The following is a 17,225-nucleotide window of genomic DNA, read 5'->3' as shown; positions in this document are numbered from 1 at the left end:
GTCTGTCATCTCCTTACCCTCTGGGCACTGACGGTTACACATTTGTAGGGAAGTTGCCCTATATTATGGTTTATTCGTTGAATGTGAAGACTGCCATAGTCGCACCCTTTTTGGTGCTGAGAGGCATGAGTGTTAAGAGTGCTCATTTCACTTCAGCGTCAGTGATTTGAAGCTGCCTTCGTGTTCTACACTCTCGGAGTATTTTACATGTAGCCCTGCATGTGCCATTGAGGCTTGATTCTCTGTACCAGGTCTCTGTGACAGTCTAGCAATAAGAAATAATTCATGTCTCCTGAGACGCAGTTATTACATTACTGGGGTATCCCTTTATAAACCATTGTAATCTGGTCCTGGTTTTGTCTACTTGGCTCCAGGAAGTGAACAAAGACTACAATTCCCAACATGCATTACAATGTGAAATTAACAGAAGGGGCTAGAACTGTGGGTCTCTCTGGTAAAATTGAGTCATCTGGTAATGACAGCTAGACCTTTGTTTTTATTTTGGTGGTAAGTTTTTCTAACACAAGATTCTCTAAGTGGTAACTGTAAAATGGTGACCTGCTTAAAATTATGGGGCTGAAAGGACTCCACAATTGTGTCTCAGACTTGAAACAAAAAAAAGGAAACAGGACTCCACTGCCTGAGGTGCCAACTGAATTCCAGGCCCATTTACAAACCTAATGCTAGGCAATTACCATCGCATAACAGGATCAATCAGAGATGCCTATTTCCAAGGCATCAATCCCAGACCAGCAAATAGAGGCAGAGGTGAACTGAACAAAATTATACTGTAAGTGTATTTATATAGCGCTTTCTACACCTAATGAGGCATCAAAGTGCTAAAATACAACTAGTGTGTTGCACAACCCTCCATATACAGAAACAGCAACACTGATTTGGTTTGAGAACAAGATGATTGAAAAGACAGACACTGCATGCACACTAAATGAAACAGAAGTGGAGACAGAAGAGGAAACATGAAGACAAAACAGACAATCGAGGAACACAGAGAGGGCACATGTGAATATACACAACAATGACAATTGGCAGGGAGGGGTAAGAGGATGGTGGCCAACACCACGGAGACAGTGATGCAGGAAGATAAAAGCAGAAATGAATAGTGTGCACTGTAGGAGTAATAGTAATAGATGTAGAAAAAACAAGAAAACAAGCAACACCAAGACATTTAGTAAACAGATGCCCTCAGACAACAGCATCTGACATTTGATCTCGGCCTTTGAATGGCCTGCAAATGTGATGAGATAAGAACAAGGTTTACAGGCCTGTTTCCAAAAATGGAGCGGAGTTGGGAACAGGATCGAATGTGTGAATTACTTTTCACAAAAGAAAAAAGTAGCTCTTAACAGATGCTAAAATGGTGATCAGTAAATTGATATAGTACTTGGTCCTTGCTCTTAGGCATGGCTAGACACAGGAAGAGGCATGACAAATGCATGCCACGGACAAATGGGGAGAAAGAATAGGAGAGCGATAATGGAGCAAGTAAATGGGAAGCCAATGGGAAGGCTGAAGCCCACAAAGTATATACAACATGCCTTTAAGAGACAAGTAAGCGCTGCCTAGCTGAGATTTAAAAAGGAGTCAAAGGCAGATCTCCAAATTGAGGATTCAAATTGGGAAAGGAAAGGTTGAATATTGTAAAAAAAAAAGTAAGGCCTAAATTAAGTGGCTGTTAGATATAGAGAGATTCAGAGATAGAAGATCAAATTGGTATACTTTGAAAAGTCAAGAAACACAAGAATAGTGTTCGAAGTATAAAGACACAAATACTGGCAACATCAACATCAGTCTTATATTATTTTATGTAACTCATGAGAATCGGGGAGTTAATTAAAGTTCTTCATTATCTGGTATTTTTTTTGTGGTAAGATAAGCTACTTGTGACGTTCAGTTACAATAGTCGAGTAATTTTCTTTTAGTGCCATTTCTTATTTCTGAGCAGATTTTGATGTGGGAAACAAAGAAGCTAAATTGTCTATTTAACTTCTATAGTACACAAACCAAGTAGTATATGGGTGCCAACACACACCAGGACCATTCTAGTAATTACAAAATCTGGTGACAACAGCCTCCCCTCCCCACCTTCCCCTGTCGTGCTGACCCATGAAATAATTGAGAAGCTCAAAAAAGATGATCTCTCTCCATTACTCTCCCTTTGCTACACAGACAAAATCTGTGGCAGGGAGACTTCACAACCACGGCTAGGTTCATGGCCAATCCCAAGATTTGGAGATCAATGCATTTGACATCCATTACCCCAACACCTCTCTGGCTGAGGGTAGAGACACATAATTCCTGCTCTGATTGTCATCCACCCAAATGTTGAGCTTCCACTTGCAGCAAAACGGTGTGTAAGGTACTTTAGTGTGCATCAGCCATGATGTAAGGGATGATGTCCTGTTACTTTTCTGGCATGGTATTTGTGAAGTCACAAAGAGCAACAGTGTTGCTTTGTTTGTGTGGGACAGTGGCATTTGAGGATTTTAAGCCATAGAACGTCGAGATACTCACAGACATGAAATGCAGATGTAAGGCTGAAAATTTATTTATTTTATCCCATCTCCCAAAAATGTATTCTATGGGGCATTTTGTTTGAGAAATAAAGAAAATGCTAAAAGTACTGGAACTGGGCAGAGACTGAATTATGGTGCCTGTGACACACATGATTAGTTTCATTGTTTTTTAGTGTTCCTTTTGAAATCTCTACTATAACATTCCTTAGCGTGCATCTTTTCAATTATTTTGCTTTTTTTGGAAAGTCTAATTTGTAGAGTTCATTTTTAAAATGTTTGTTAACTAGTTCAGTGATTTGTCAACTAAAATTGATAGTGATCGATGTAAAAAGGCATTCAGTTCAGAGTATCAGGTTTCTGAATCATTTCTTTTTTCTTTGAACTTCAAGTGATCACAATTATTATAAAGATGGTGGTGGGTCTCAAGCCAATCAATTTAGACCATTTCCTCTCTGTGTAAACTGGTTCAAATACTTAATTTTAGAGACCACAAACAATGTAAGGCTTCAAGCTGAATTGACAATGCTTGAATTGCAAATATCCCAGAAAGCACTGAATAGATTCACACAAATCCTGTGTTCACTCCAAAGTTGGTTTAAATATTTTCTATAGTTTGGATAGTTTGGGCTGTAGCAGAGAGCTCAAGTAACTTGTGCTTTTCATGTGCATACCCTCAAAATTGATTTCATTTAAAACATGAAACCCTTATACAATCTGCATTACTCCACTTTGAATAATGTACTTTGCTGAACTAAAGCAAAAGTCTAATTCTAGGTCACCCATACTCATTATTTCAGCCCATTCATGAAATTCTTACCATTCCCCCTCTCTACTATATATGGCATTTTACTGTCCGCCTCTTGTCCAAGTCAAAAACACTGACTCTGAATGTACCGCGGGCCTACTTGAAATTGTTAAAACTATTACTAAAGTGCAACCAGTAATACCACTCTAACCCTTCACCTTGTACTTACCATCCAAGTACATTTATCAGTGACCACCCTTCTGCTTTTGGGTCCAAATTATACTGTGTATCATCTCAGTTCAGATAATTCTCCCCATATGCACCACATTACTAGATTGCGCTAACTCTGATCATCAAACCTATCGCATTTTGGAAAACTTACACATTAGCATTGGCGATCTGCCTCATCCTTAAGGAAGCTTTAGTCCCACCAGCCCTGTACCCAGAAGGATAATTAGAACACGCTCCCTGTTGACTCAGATGACCATTGATTTAATTGTACTGTCTTATTGTACTATCGTAGATCATACATCTTGCTTAATGCTACCATCTGTAATATACAATATACTATTTGCTGTACAATATTTGTGCCACAGTTGCTCTAATAAACAGTTTCAAATAGAATACATTTTCCCCAAAACGTACAAGTTTAACAATTACATAAATTACACTAACCATCTTTCTTATGGCTGCATTTGAATGGTTTGCTGCAGTAGAAATTAACTCCAATGATTCTGAAAAACAAATCACAAACTAAACATGTGTAACCCAAAAACACACACACTTATTGTAAATTAATCGAGACTGCCAATGGCACTTAAATAATTAATTTGTGGACCCCTGCGTACCTTTCTTTAAACATTGTAAACCTTCCCACTACTCAAGTGGATTGTACGTTGATGTAGCTATATCATCACTAAAGTACAAGTTGAATGCAATATATTGCAACTGAAATTGCCCCTCTGTGCATCTGTTCTCTATGTTGTTGAGTCTGTTTTATCATGTTGTGTCCGAGGAAATGGTAGTAAGTGATAACATACTGGAAAAACAACTTTTGCAAGACTCATACTGCCAAAGCCTTGGATGTACATAAATGCCTCCCTCGAAAAATGTAAATATGTCTAATACCACCACTAGATAATTGCCCACAAATATACCAGGATATTTGTTAGAAAATAAAGAAACCCATCCATAACATATGTGAAAAGGGATTTGGCTGGATATAGCAATTACATTGGTGTGTCTGGAAGTATTTATGTAATGGCAAGATGTTGACAGTCTATTTTTTTCACTATTTGGTCTGTGTTTTTGTAAAATATACTTTTGTAGTATATCTTTTCACATGGCAGCAAGCACTACACCCAATATTTGGTCTACTATTTTCCCCTGGAAGCTCTGTATAAGCAACTCTATAGAAATTTAGCAGATGAAGGAATTGGCTTGGAGTTATCCCACACATGTATCTCAAGTTCAAGGCAGAAATATTTTTTCAGTGTGAGGGCCAGACATTCAGCTAATAAATCTGATCTCCATTTCGGTCTGCTGGAAAGCTACTCAGGGTAGGTCCCTCACCTACATTTATTAACTGGCTATACTGGTAGGCCTTCTACGATACCTGTTCAGATGCTTTCCTCCTAGCAAACTGTCTGAAGAAATCATTTATGTTAAAGTTCTCTCCATGTATACAAAAACATTTTTTTTCTCTGTCTCTCCTTTCCCCAACTAATGCACTTTGGGAGAGCGGTGGCTCCTCGCTCTTGCCTTTCTGCTAACATCAAAAAAGATGACACACCACCTTTACAAGCAGCACATTTCCTTAGGATAACCTAGGGCTACATGAGGCCACAAAGCCAAGACCAATATTCCGGGGCAGACGGCATGGCTCGCGGGAGGGTGGGGGCCCGCGTCTTCTGTGCTCTTGCAGCATTGTGGTTAGTCTGAGTGCCTTGACACGCCACTCAGCCTGGTGCTGTAGAGTTGGGCATGTTCTCCACACAGGCTGTAATGCAGCCTGCATGGAGAACAGGGAAGTGCGCATGACTGCTTTGGGCAGCCCGAGAGGGCCGACCAAACAGTCATTGCACACGAGTGGTCAAACCACTCCGCCCCTGCTCTGCTCTGTGAGCAGAGCTGCCCCACCCACCCACAAAGGAAACATAACATGATAATAACTGAAAGTTATTATCATGTTATTTTCCTCTTCTCAAACTGCTTGAAAGTAGTGGGGCGAAACTCCTCCACCATGGCGGAGGAGTCACCACTGCCAATATTCATTCTCTGATGGAGTCACGTGGACTGGGACATTGTTCAGACAAAGGAGAGGGAAAGAGTAAAAGTCCAATTTACTGCATTTCTTTGTTCAATTAAACTGGAGGAGATGTATGTTAAGTAGGTGTAGTAAGGTAATCTCTTTATTGAATGCAGCTATTGTGATGTAGCTCCCCATGTCCTGGAATGTTGCCATCTGAATGTACAGTTGGTGTTTGTCATTCTTCTGGGAGCTGTACAGATGTACAGTCAATAAAGATAGTGTCTCTCTACTTCCCAGACTCAGAGTAGTCACTACAGAATGCATTACTAATTAAACAGGAAATGCATAATTAAACCACATTAGCCATATTGCATACTTTTTTTTTGTCAGAACTTACGTTCCATCAGACGTCTCTCTATACTGGACTTTAGTGCCCTGAGTTACAATAAGAGCATTTCCTGTAAGTTTTCTTTACTTCTACTTGAGCTGACCATGCATGTCAATACAATCATCACTGTTATTTTTTTTTATTTGACTGTTTAAGGTCTGGTTTATCGAAGTAAACAAAAAACACATTTTTGATGACCCCAAATGAACTTTGCTATTTATTGAATTGGTTGAAATGTGCACTTTATAGACCATGATACAAAGATGCATTGTTTGAAGAGTGTTTCCTATCAAGAAAAAGTTAAAATTAACAAAAAATCACGCGGCAAGAAAACGTACTTAAAGAATCTTTCCTGTCTGGAGAAACCTCTGGAAGTTTCTTTACGTAGTCTTTCAGCAGCATTTCATAGCGGGGAATTCTTTGCACAGGCTCAAGCATATGATGCTGTAATGTCAGGTTCCCACACACGTCATCCTTCTGTATGGAGAAAAAACTACTGGTTATTTTTGTAGTTTTGGGAACGTACTCATTCAACAATTCCACCGCATTTAGTAATTTATTAAAATTGGAAGGTGGTGAACAGAGACCTGACAGTGGCAAGGTGTTAGGGATTGAAGCTCTGCTCCGAAAGATCTCACCTACATGGATGTAGGCATAAGTGATATACCAAAGCAACTTAATCTGTAATCATTTTCTAAACCACTATACGGGAGATGACATTCAGGCATTGCAATCACCTTTAAAAAAAATCTCAGAATGCTTTGATAATAGGTAATTTTTGTACAACTTAAAATTTCACATCATGCCGTAAGATACACAAAAAACGTTACTTTAATTTGCTGTTTCTACCTGTGATGATTATTTCATCAATGAGAAACATATATGTTTCAGCAGTAAATACAGCAAAGAATGTGAAACATTATGATTAAATAAATAAATAATACAATAATGATTTCAATTAGTCTGGGTATTAAAGGTGCCCAGTTTCTACATGCCTGGAACATGAACAATCTGTGTGCACTTATTGTGTGAATGCTGTATGTCCCTAAATTAGAATATAGTGTGTAGACACACCAATGGCTTTGTCAAACATAAATTAGACGACAAACCTGAGCAGAGCATACTAGGTTTCATACCTTTTAAGAAAATCAGCAAACACATACTGAAGTTCAAAATGTTCTCAATTATAAGCCTAAAGAAGGCTGGATATCATGAGAATATACAATGATATGCCCAGAGCGTTGAGTGTAAAGCAGATGCCTATACAAGCACAATGGCTAAATTGCAGATTGCAATTAATACAGACATGAATGGAACAGGGCCAACCGTTAATATTTGACTAATGTAAGACAGGGAACAGTGGAGAATAGTTGAAATTAACTAGCAGAGTAGAAGCTGTTAAATAGTGAAAGTATAGCTTGATGACGCGACCGGGAAAGTAATATGTGGTTTGGCCAATCAAGTTGCTATTGATCCATTTATGCTGCATAAAAAATTAAACATATGGTTATTAAACACTTTTCATTACGATTTCTCATTTTCTTTTACAGAGAAAGGCTAATAGCAGCAGATGTTAGGCACAACTCATATCCCTTCTTTCCAGAAGAGCTGCAATATTAATCCTCATTTTATTGTCAAGCTGTTATCTATTGCTTTAAACAAATCCTTTTTTGGATTTTTTAATGCTAGAACAAGTCAAGAAAGAGCCAACATACAAAGACCTCTATGTACAGCAATTTAGGGAAGTCTTTGAATTTCGTAATCCTTTCTTTCGCTTTTCAGCATGAAAATATCCAAGAAATATTTAGCTAAATTAGTATTTTAAAGAACATAAGGATTTTCGTTCACTGTGTTTAAAGAATATGTAAAGATATAAGCCGGCATAGATGCACCATTTTATGCATAATTCATCTATGCCCAAACTTACCAGTACAGCAGAAGTTATGCCTCATAGTAGGACTAATGCTGAGAACTCACATTCAAGGAAGATGCTTTGGGTGGAGCTGAACAACATCTATTACAGAATAGAGTACCTGGATATTCTGAATGACATCCTTAAATGGTGAGGACCTCTGCATCCATGTGTTGACCATGTCCATGGCTCTGTCAAAGTTCTTCACATACTCGCCGTACATCTTCAAAAATGGGGCAAGTTTCTGAAGGATATCTCCTATGCGGGGATTTGTATTCCTTTGGGATGAAAAGCATGAAACGGTGAATGAAAAATGCAACACAAATTTTTAAAGCCACATGTTAGAACTGAGGTCTTTGGTTGGCAGAGGCATGCATCCTGTTCAAGCAGAAACCAACACTCTAATCAGGGTAAGCTAGATATCCACTAAACGATAACCTGCAAAGAATTTGTGCAACACATACACACACACACACACACACACACACACACACAGAGTAACACAATGAAATCACCACAAAAATACTAATCACCGGGTTAGAAAAATAGATTATATTTTTATGAGTAAAACAAGACCAAAACGATAAAAACACAATAAGTAGAACCAGAGTTATTAAAGATGAAATCAAAATCTAGTGCTTAGAGTCAAATAGTGTTTAGGGGTTACTTGCTGTCGAGCTGGACCGGGGTAAATCCAGAGTTCAGACCAACCACGATTGAGGGCGGGCATAGACTTTGAAGGCTTGATGACTCAGTTCCTATCAGCGCAGACGATAGAGGCTTCGTCACCAAATCCCTTTATGATGCAGGCACTGCATGGGCTTAGAGCTGCGCAGTCTGTCAAAGCAATGTAGTCGATCGGCACCTGCATCAGTGTCGAAGGGCAAAGTTGTCACTGCGTTGATTTTGATGGTTCTAGACAGCAGAAATCACCTTTCAAGGGCCCAGGACTGGATTTGCACCACTTGGCCTGGCAAGGCTCACAGATGGCAGAGTCCAGGTTGCTGTTGCAGAGTTAAATGAAGTCTTGATGGCCCAGAGACCTTAGAACAGGGGGCAAACCAGCAAGCCCTTGGAGTCCCTCTGGGTTAAAATGAGATGGGTCCAGTCCTGGTTCTCAATAGGACAGAGATCAGCAGGCAGCAGAATAGCACAGAAAAGCAGAAAGGAGTTCTTCCAGAGCAGCAGTCAGGCAGGGTGGTAATCCTTGTAGCATGGCAGTCTTTACTCCAGGCAGAGTTCTTCACATGTCCAGTAGTGTACTATCTTGGTAGGGTCAGAGCCCCAGTACTTGTATCCAGTTTTGCTGTTGAAGTGGGGATGACTTCAAAGAAGGGTATTTGAAGTGCATACCAGCCCTGACCGGGCTCTAGACTATCAGTAAGGGGAAGTCGGCCCTTTGTGTGGGAAACAGGACACTGTCTATTCCGGTGTAAGAGTCAGCTCCCCCCCCCCTCCTGCATAGGAAGAGCTATCAGAATGCCGATGAGTTCTCTGTCACACCTACCCTTCCTGTGTTTGTGGCTGCCTAGTGGAAATACACAAAGTGTAGCTGTCACCCACCCAGATGTATATTGGAGACAGGCTACAAGCACACAGAGCAGTAAAGAGAAATGTCCATGTTCTAAAAGTGAAGAAAACAACAAGGGTTTGGCTAAAGCTCAGTGAAGCCACGCCACAATATCAATAAACAAAACAAGTTGCCAACACTGCACAATTATTTGCACATTAGTTCAAGGCACAATGAACAAAACAGTTGCCCTTGAAAAACCACTTTTTCAGTTCGATTTTAATCATCAACTTTTTCAAATATATTCAAAACACTTTTTGTAAGAACTATTCAAAATCACAGATACAAATATACAAAACCACTATCAATTCTCTTTTTTTTTAGCCCTATTTTGAATTGAACTACACATTCACTCTCTAAGATGTAACCTATATTCACAACATATATACCGTGGAAGACTCATACATTTATTACACTAATCCTCACATCCATCCGTGTAAGCACAAAACATACAAACAAAAGTGCCCACCCTGGGGTAACTTAACACAACCCTTTTTCCAGTGAACACACTTTTAATTAAATCTTATATACACAACAAGACATTATTTATACATCAAGGCCATCTGCCCAATAAAACTTAATCCTCAATTTCACAACTGAATATATTCAGATTGGCTTAAGCAAAGCAATAGTCTACACGTTTCGAATCTCCCACATTTTGGGGATTCTCCTCAGAACCGATAAATTCTGAAAAACAAAAACAAAACCTGTCTTACTTGATACATTCTGCAAACCACCTCCATCATATACACAACTCACACTTACAAAAAGACAACAAAAAATGAAAAACTATTTTTGAATATATTTGAAAAAGTTGGTTCAAATCGAACTGAAAAAGCGGTTTTGCAAGGGCAATTGTTTTGTTCATTGTGCCTTGAACTAATGTGCAAATAATTGTGCAGTGTTGGCAACTTGTTTCACTTTCCAAAAGTGCAATTTCCTGCACAATCTTTAAACTGGACTGAGTGACACCAAGTCATAAAAGTCTTAACTTAATGGCATTTCAATTACCCACAAGCATTGGCAAATTCAATAGACAGGTCTTTACAAACTGTGCGATAGCTCAATCTTTTTGTCTTTTTGTTACAAGCAGATATCGCAAAAAAGACAAATAATAACAATTAAATGAGGTAGCATTTTACATTTATAAAACAAACATTCACTGACGTGGCAGGTTCAGTTGATATGTTTTAAAAAAATAATCTTTCAGGTGTGCCATGCATTTTGTTATGATTTATGGAGAAGACACAAATAAATCACTACATAACAAAGCCCTCCTAACACAGGCAGCTACAATGTTACTTAAACACTTTGTAACTTTAAAAATGAAACGAAAAATAAATGACCATCTAAATGGGAATCCAAATGCAGGTATAATAAATAGTTGGCATTCAAGGTTAATATACTAAAAAAAAAAAGAAGAGAAAAAAACACACTTCGATGCACCTGTGTCACTGTCGAACACATTTTTTATTTTTTAGTGGATATGAGCAATGTGCACAAGGTTTCTGCAGTCACTCAAAATTAAGGGAGTCAATTGGTAAAACGGGCTGACCCATTAGCCAAAGTTGTAGGGTATGGGGGTGAAAGCAGAATTTAAAATGCCATTTTAACAGAATAATGTAATTTGGCCAAAAAGGACCTAAGTATGTATATTATGTTTTCATTTTAAGAAAAAACAATAGTCTGAGGAAACAGCAATACCTATCTCAATAGCAAGTCTTAAATGTGGCTAAGTAGAACCAGAACGTTTATGGCAGATAGTATTTTCCTCTAAACCACCTTCTGTGATTTTTTTCTTTCAAGTTCTGGGTGCAACGCCTGCCAACCATGAATCAGCAGTTTGCTCTTGGGCTCGCAATGGTCGGGAAAGAGATACAAATTCGAATACATGAAATACAATTTACCCAAAGCACTGACAATGTATGCTGTTTTTAGACCGGTTCAGCATCTAGCCACTAGATGGCAGACGTACGCAAAATATAAATTCACAAAACATTTAGCTGCAAAATCAGTATTGTAAATAAATAAATATTCGTATACTTATATGATCAGATGAATCTAGCATTCAACCCAGATTCTATGTGCCTCCCCATTCTTTCTTCTAAAACCCTTATATTTCTCTCGTCTATTTTCGTTTCTTCAAATTGTAAAGTTTTCCAGTTCTAGGCATACATTTCACTTTTCTCCACGTGTTCCTGTAAGTTTTCTCACGGATTTCTTTTTAGGGCGTTTACCTTCATCTCGTCATTCACATTCTTAGTCTGCTAGTAAATTAATTCCACTCGATTTCTCCAGTGCAAACTTTTGTCAACAAATACAATACCGCCAAGTGAGCAGTTATCACACCTCCTTTCTCTATAAGGTTTCTTCATTCTCGCTACTTCCTACAGGTTGTTGAATGTCTGCCCATGAAGATCCTTAACCACATCGCTGCGGCGGCTATTCCGCCGCAGCGCTAAGGGGGCGGGGGGCCGCGCGGCGGGCCCATGCTGGTGACGGAACCACTCAGTCACCAGCCGCGGTTGGGCTGTGCTCATGACGGAGCGGTTCCGTCATGGCCCGCCCGCTTAATAGAACGCGCTGCGCAGGCGCGAAATCAGCGCTGCGCAGGCGCGTCGGGCGGGCCATGGCGGAACCGCTCCGTCATTAGCACAGCGCCACCGCAGCTGATGACGGAGAGGTTCCGTCATCAGCACAGAGAGAGTTAAATCTCCTAGTCCGATTTATTCATTCCCCACTTCAAAGGTGTGCATTCACACGAGCTTGCAATCCTCACAGATCCTACATATGTATCTACTATACTTTCACCTACAAGATCCTTTCACTTTGAGGGACTGCATAATATCAGTGCACATTGCCCACATCCGCTTGACCATAGGTCTTTTCTCTTCAGTGACAAAGCTGCTTTAAAAAGTGTTTTTTTTTAATGTAATTATTTGTATATTAATTGTCAACACCAGCTATTTATTTTGCCATTACATTTGGGTGTCCAGTTAGATTTATAAGTGTATACGTAACACTATTGCTGCCTATGATTAGAGGGCTTGGTTAGGTTGCATTTATTCTTGTCTCCTTCACAATAATAATACTAATAAATCCAACAATCAAAATGATATGCATGGAACAACTTAAAAATGTATTATATAAAAATATCACTCCTGAAACTGCCACATGGAAGCATCAATTTTAAATATTTATAACTTGCAGTGCAAGCATATGACAGCTACGTTTAGTTTTCTGTTTTTTGTGGCACATACCTGCAATACACAATACATTAGAATTAACCATTGCACAGCCAGTTCTAATGATTATGCCAATGATAGATGAATAATAGCCCAGACAGCCTTTGCTGGCAAAGGGATTAAAAAAAAAAAAATCGGCATGTGGCCTTATGCATGTTTTCACAATGCCTAAAAGGACAGACGCCAAGCCCCCTCATCAGGTCGGCAATGCAATCTAAATCAGAGACAGCCTTCGGTTAACTTGTAGTATTTGGCCTCCGTGTTTGTTGAGTAAATGGTAATTCAATAGGCGGTCAAACGTATGAGCAATTGCATGAATAAACATATTCAGTCACATTGTGCACAAAGCAGAACCTTGAAAAGTTAAAATGTGCTGCTTTCTTACTGTGATCTTTATTAACCCGATTACCCTTTCTTACCACGTGACCGATCAAAAACAAAGCAAATTCTCCCTCCCTTCCTCCAAATCAAACCCACACCGGAGGAGGAGCCCAGCTGATTAAGCCTAGATCAACCAAACCACCACTTTAAGGAAAGCTAGAAGGAAGAATGTCAAAGTCAACACCCAAAGCCCATCATGCCAGACAGTAGGAATGCTCCATGGACAGAGACAAGTCACCTAGAAGAGTGACTGACTAAATACCGCCAAGATGCAGCAGCACCCTACAACCCTGCCAAGCTGACAGCACACTCCACAGGCCCAGATAGAGCCAAACAAGGAGTGTGGCAACCAGAGGCGCAACTAGAGTCAAATTTCGGGGGGGGCTAAGAAAAAATTTCGGCGGGGCTGAATCTTTAGGCACTCGGCAGAGTCGAGCTGCAGGGGCTCTTAGAAGGGGTGAAACAACAACAAAGCCCCATTAACATGCACAAGGTCTTTTAAAGACTTGTGAAGTGCTCGGGTGCAGCTGTGAGCAGGCCCCGGGAAGTGTCTCATCCCGGGCTACCACACACGACGGGGGGCTGAAGCCCTTTGAGGCCAATGGGCGTTGCCCGCCTGCCTGGGCCCATGCCATAGTGCAGTGGTTCCCAAACTTTTCCAATCTACGGCTCCCTTTACCTATTGACTGTTGGCCGCGGCTCCCCATTATGGTACCTTTTGTGGCGGGTGGTGAATGTAAGCCCATTCTCTGGAGTACTTTCATGTTTTTCCCTAAAAATAATTGGGATAAAGCTGAAGGTATTCTAAAACATAGATGTAATCATATCCTGGCCACTGCAGAGCCCCATGCTGTATCAACAACTGATTGGACTAATTGGAGAGAAATAGTGTTCTCGGAGAAGTGAACTGTAAATGCACGTCAGTGTCCATGCCTGAAACACATTGGCGTGTGCACTGCAGACTGTTTGACACACTGTGAGCTTCATCAGACAAAACCCCAACAAGGTTTATTCACCTCAAATCAGAGCATGCCATGTTTCTTAGCCATTTACAAATTCTGAAAAAGACAGCAGGTGAGGAATTCACAAATGAATTACCAACACGTTGTGAGAAACAAAATATGCCATAGCTGCGGAACTAAATATTCACTTTTGCAAACAAATATATATTGGATGATACTATTAATAGTGATCACTGTTCTCTGCTGTTTATTCCAATTTCCTTTTCAATATAATGTGTAAAACGTGGACAATGGAATAAAAGAATTAAAACGAACATGATCTAGACACATTCAAGCACAATCAAGGTTTGGAGTAAGTCTGCAGCAATTTTTGGCAAACAGAAAAGGCAAACAAAAAACATTTGATTGAGCACTGGCAATGCACGTGGTTTTCCTGCAATTTCAATATTATCTCATTTGATTTGATGATCACAGGTGATTCTGTTTGCTAGGCTCCTGGGTTCTCTATTCAGGAAAGAGAATAAGAAAGGCACAATAGGGAGCTAAAGCGAAGGCGTGATAACAAATTGTTTACTTACAATAATATGTCAGACTGTAAAGGCATATACCTGAAACTTATTTTCTAAAGTGAATAAGCAGCTTTTTTCACCTAAAAATAAATAAATCCTAAAGCAGCCTTGGAATTTGGACACATGGATGTTAACCCTGGTTTCTATCAGGTCAAAAATCATGCAATTGTGGACAAACTTCTGTGTTTGTATGCTCCCTAAATTGTAAATATTTGTGATAAAAAAAGCAGTGAAAAAACAAATATTATATTGTGTTGTTCGCTACTGCCCTGTTAACCCAAAAGGCTACTACTGGCATTTGCACTTGTGACCTGCAGGTCTGTTGCTCGCATATGATTACAGCAGACTCTCAACCCTCTGAATGATCTTACTGAGACTGGAGCATGTTTTATGTATACTGTAAGTCGCACTGTTTCATATCCCTTGCTCCCCACCCTCACCCCCACCCCCACCTTTTTCCAAATAAGTGTATAAATAATACATGTCCCTCCTTGCAAAGAGATACTTTCTCTTACCACGTATCTCTGGCTAAGGCCTCAGCAGCAGCTTTAAAATTTTGAAAGACCCCAGGAGAGTCTGGGCTGAGCTATACTGCAATTCCGGGCAAAAACCCTCTAGATTAGGACAGAAAAAAGGAGACAAACAGCACCGGACAGCATGAAAGCAAAGACATTGAAACATCCTCGCCTCCCTCCTGATCTGATAGTAGACGCCTTGAAAGTAAGGTTACACTGCCCTCTCATTGCCCAGGGCAACCACTGCAGGCCTGACCACACGGAGCAGTGTTCAATTTAGATGCACGTAAGTGAAAAACATACTATTTATTTGTGATTCCCAAACTGTGCGAGAATCTGTCCGTGGCGCCCTTGGCTAGTTTTCATGGCGCATTAGGGCGCCGGGGCACACAGATTGGGAACCACAGCCATAGTGTCACAAGACTTATGTCTCTCCATCTCAGGCAGACAACTTGGACATCTGCCTGAATGCATGTCTCACCAGTGGCAGACTCCCTCGGCACAGATCTACCCTGGTTCTTGGACATCTGTCTCTCAGATGTCAGACTCCTTGAGCCCCTATCTCACTAGTGTGACAAATTCCTTTGGCCTAGGTCTACCCTGGTTCTTGGACATCGGTCTTTCAGACGTCAGACCCCTTGTACCTCTATCTTACTAGTGTGACAGACTCCCTTGACCCAGGCCTATCATGATGCCTCAGCAATACCACAGAAGCCATCCTGGAGAACTCGTCATGCATGAACATCAGCAATGTCCCAATGAGGTCTGCATCAGATATGTTTAAAACAATAACTTGAGACATTTCTAGTTATACAGACAATTAAGTACTTACACAATCACTGACACATTATTTATTTTTAAAACATATCTGAAGTACGGGTCATTGGAAGATGGTTAATGATAATATAATGAAATTGCGGGCATCTGTCTGTCAGGTGTCAGAAGCATTGAAACAGTGTCTCACTAATGTCAGTCTCCCTGGCCCCAGTCTCTTGGACATTTGTCTCCGAGGCCACAGACCCCCGAACCCATGCCCCACTAGTCTCAGGTCCTCTGCCCTGCCTCTACCAGGCCACATTTAATGGGTCCCCGGGCTCAGGTTTCTGCAGTGTAAGACCCCTCACCTCCCCATCGCTCTTCAATGTCAGCCACATGGACCCCTGCCTCTTATTTCTTTTTCTGCTACTGACTTTCATCCCTCGGCCACTGGAGCGCCGTGGGTGAGATGGCGAGCCGGCTGTGAGGAGGTGCCCGGAGGATGCCCGAGGGATCAGGTGAGGGCCGCGCTCGTCGCTGTTGTGTTTGTCTGTAGCTGCTGCTGCATCCATCGGTGTCCGCGGCATGGACCACCCCCGCCACCACCGGTCTGTCAGTGTGGTTCCCGACAAATCACAGTACGCTCTCCGCTATTCTCAATTGCCTCAGCCCCCCCTCTCTCCAAGTGCATCAGCACCCCACCAAACGGTGTCTCTGCCCCCCTCTCCAAGTGCATCAGCACCCCACCAAACGGTGTCTCTGCCCCCCTTTCCAAGTGCATCAGCGCCCCCCACCAAATGGGCACTTTCTTTTTAAGATTAAAGAAATATGTGAAAAGATTCTGACTGAAATAATGCCTACACCCAACAATCTTTCTTTAAGATCGTACCACCTGTACCTCCTTTGCACCTGTTGCTGCAACCAACCTTGATACTGCACCTCCTGTGCACATGTTGATGCAACCAACCTTGCTGCCACCCTTGCAGGCTGCGCCCACAAGACCCCAGTCAGATTCTGCCCGGAGAAGCTAAAGGAGCTCTGTTTCTGCTTCTCAAGATCCCCTTGTTGGAATTGTTGAGTCCTCCTTTAGGACAAGGCACCTTTCTCACTGCCTGGAAAAATGCCGCAGTGAAAACCCTCCTGAAAAAGGTTTGCTGCACCCTCTGGATATTATTAACTTCAGTCCAATCTCTCTCTCACCATTCTGGGTCAGTTAATTGAAACACTACTTTTCCAAGATCTTCAAACATTCGCAGGAGAAAGCAATATTTATACCTTTCTCGACTGGATTTGCAGTTTTGCTGGAAATACTTGAGAGTTCCTGGAAAGCTCCACAGCCCCCTGCAAAGGAGTTAGATCTATCACTGGAGGCAGACGGCGGCACCCAAATGTCAGCC

General features: G+C 41.0%; 1 protein-coding gene across 1 annotated transcript in view; it reads right to left on the bottom strand.

Annotated features, from left to right (window-relative positions):
* Positions 1-17,225, bottom strand: part of FGD3 (FYVE, RhoGEF and PH domain containing 3) — a 642,046-nt gene that overhangs the window by 120,091 nt on the left and 504,730 nt on the right. The window contains exons 7-9 of the mRNA XM_078661608.1: positions 7,952-8,108; positions 6,257-6,395; positions 3,955-4,013 (exon numbers count right to left, since the gene is read on the bottom strand). Of these exons, the coding sequence (XP_078517734.1) occupies positions 3,955-4,013; positions 6,257-6,395; positions 7,952-8,108 (355 nt within the window). The remainder of the gene's footprint in view (positions 1-3,954; positions 4,014-6,256; positions 6,396-7,951; positions 8,109-17,225) is intronic.

The sequence above is a fragment of the Lissotriton helveticus genome, chromosome 9 (assembly GCF_964261635.1).
Source record: "Lissotriton helveticus chromosome 9, aLisHel1.1, whole genome shotgun sequence".
Lineage (NCBI taxonomy): Eukaryota > Metazoa > Chordata > Amphibia > Caudata > Salamandridae > Lissotriton > Lissotriton helveticus.
The sequence above is the reverse complement of the archived record's forward strand: the minus strand, read 5'-3'. Positions and strand labels throughout refer to the sequence as shown.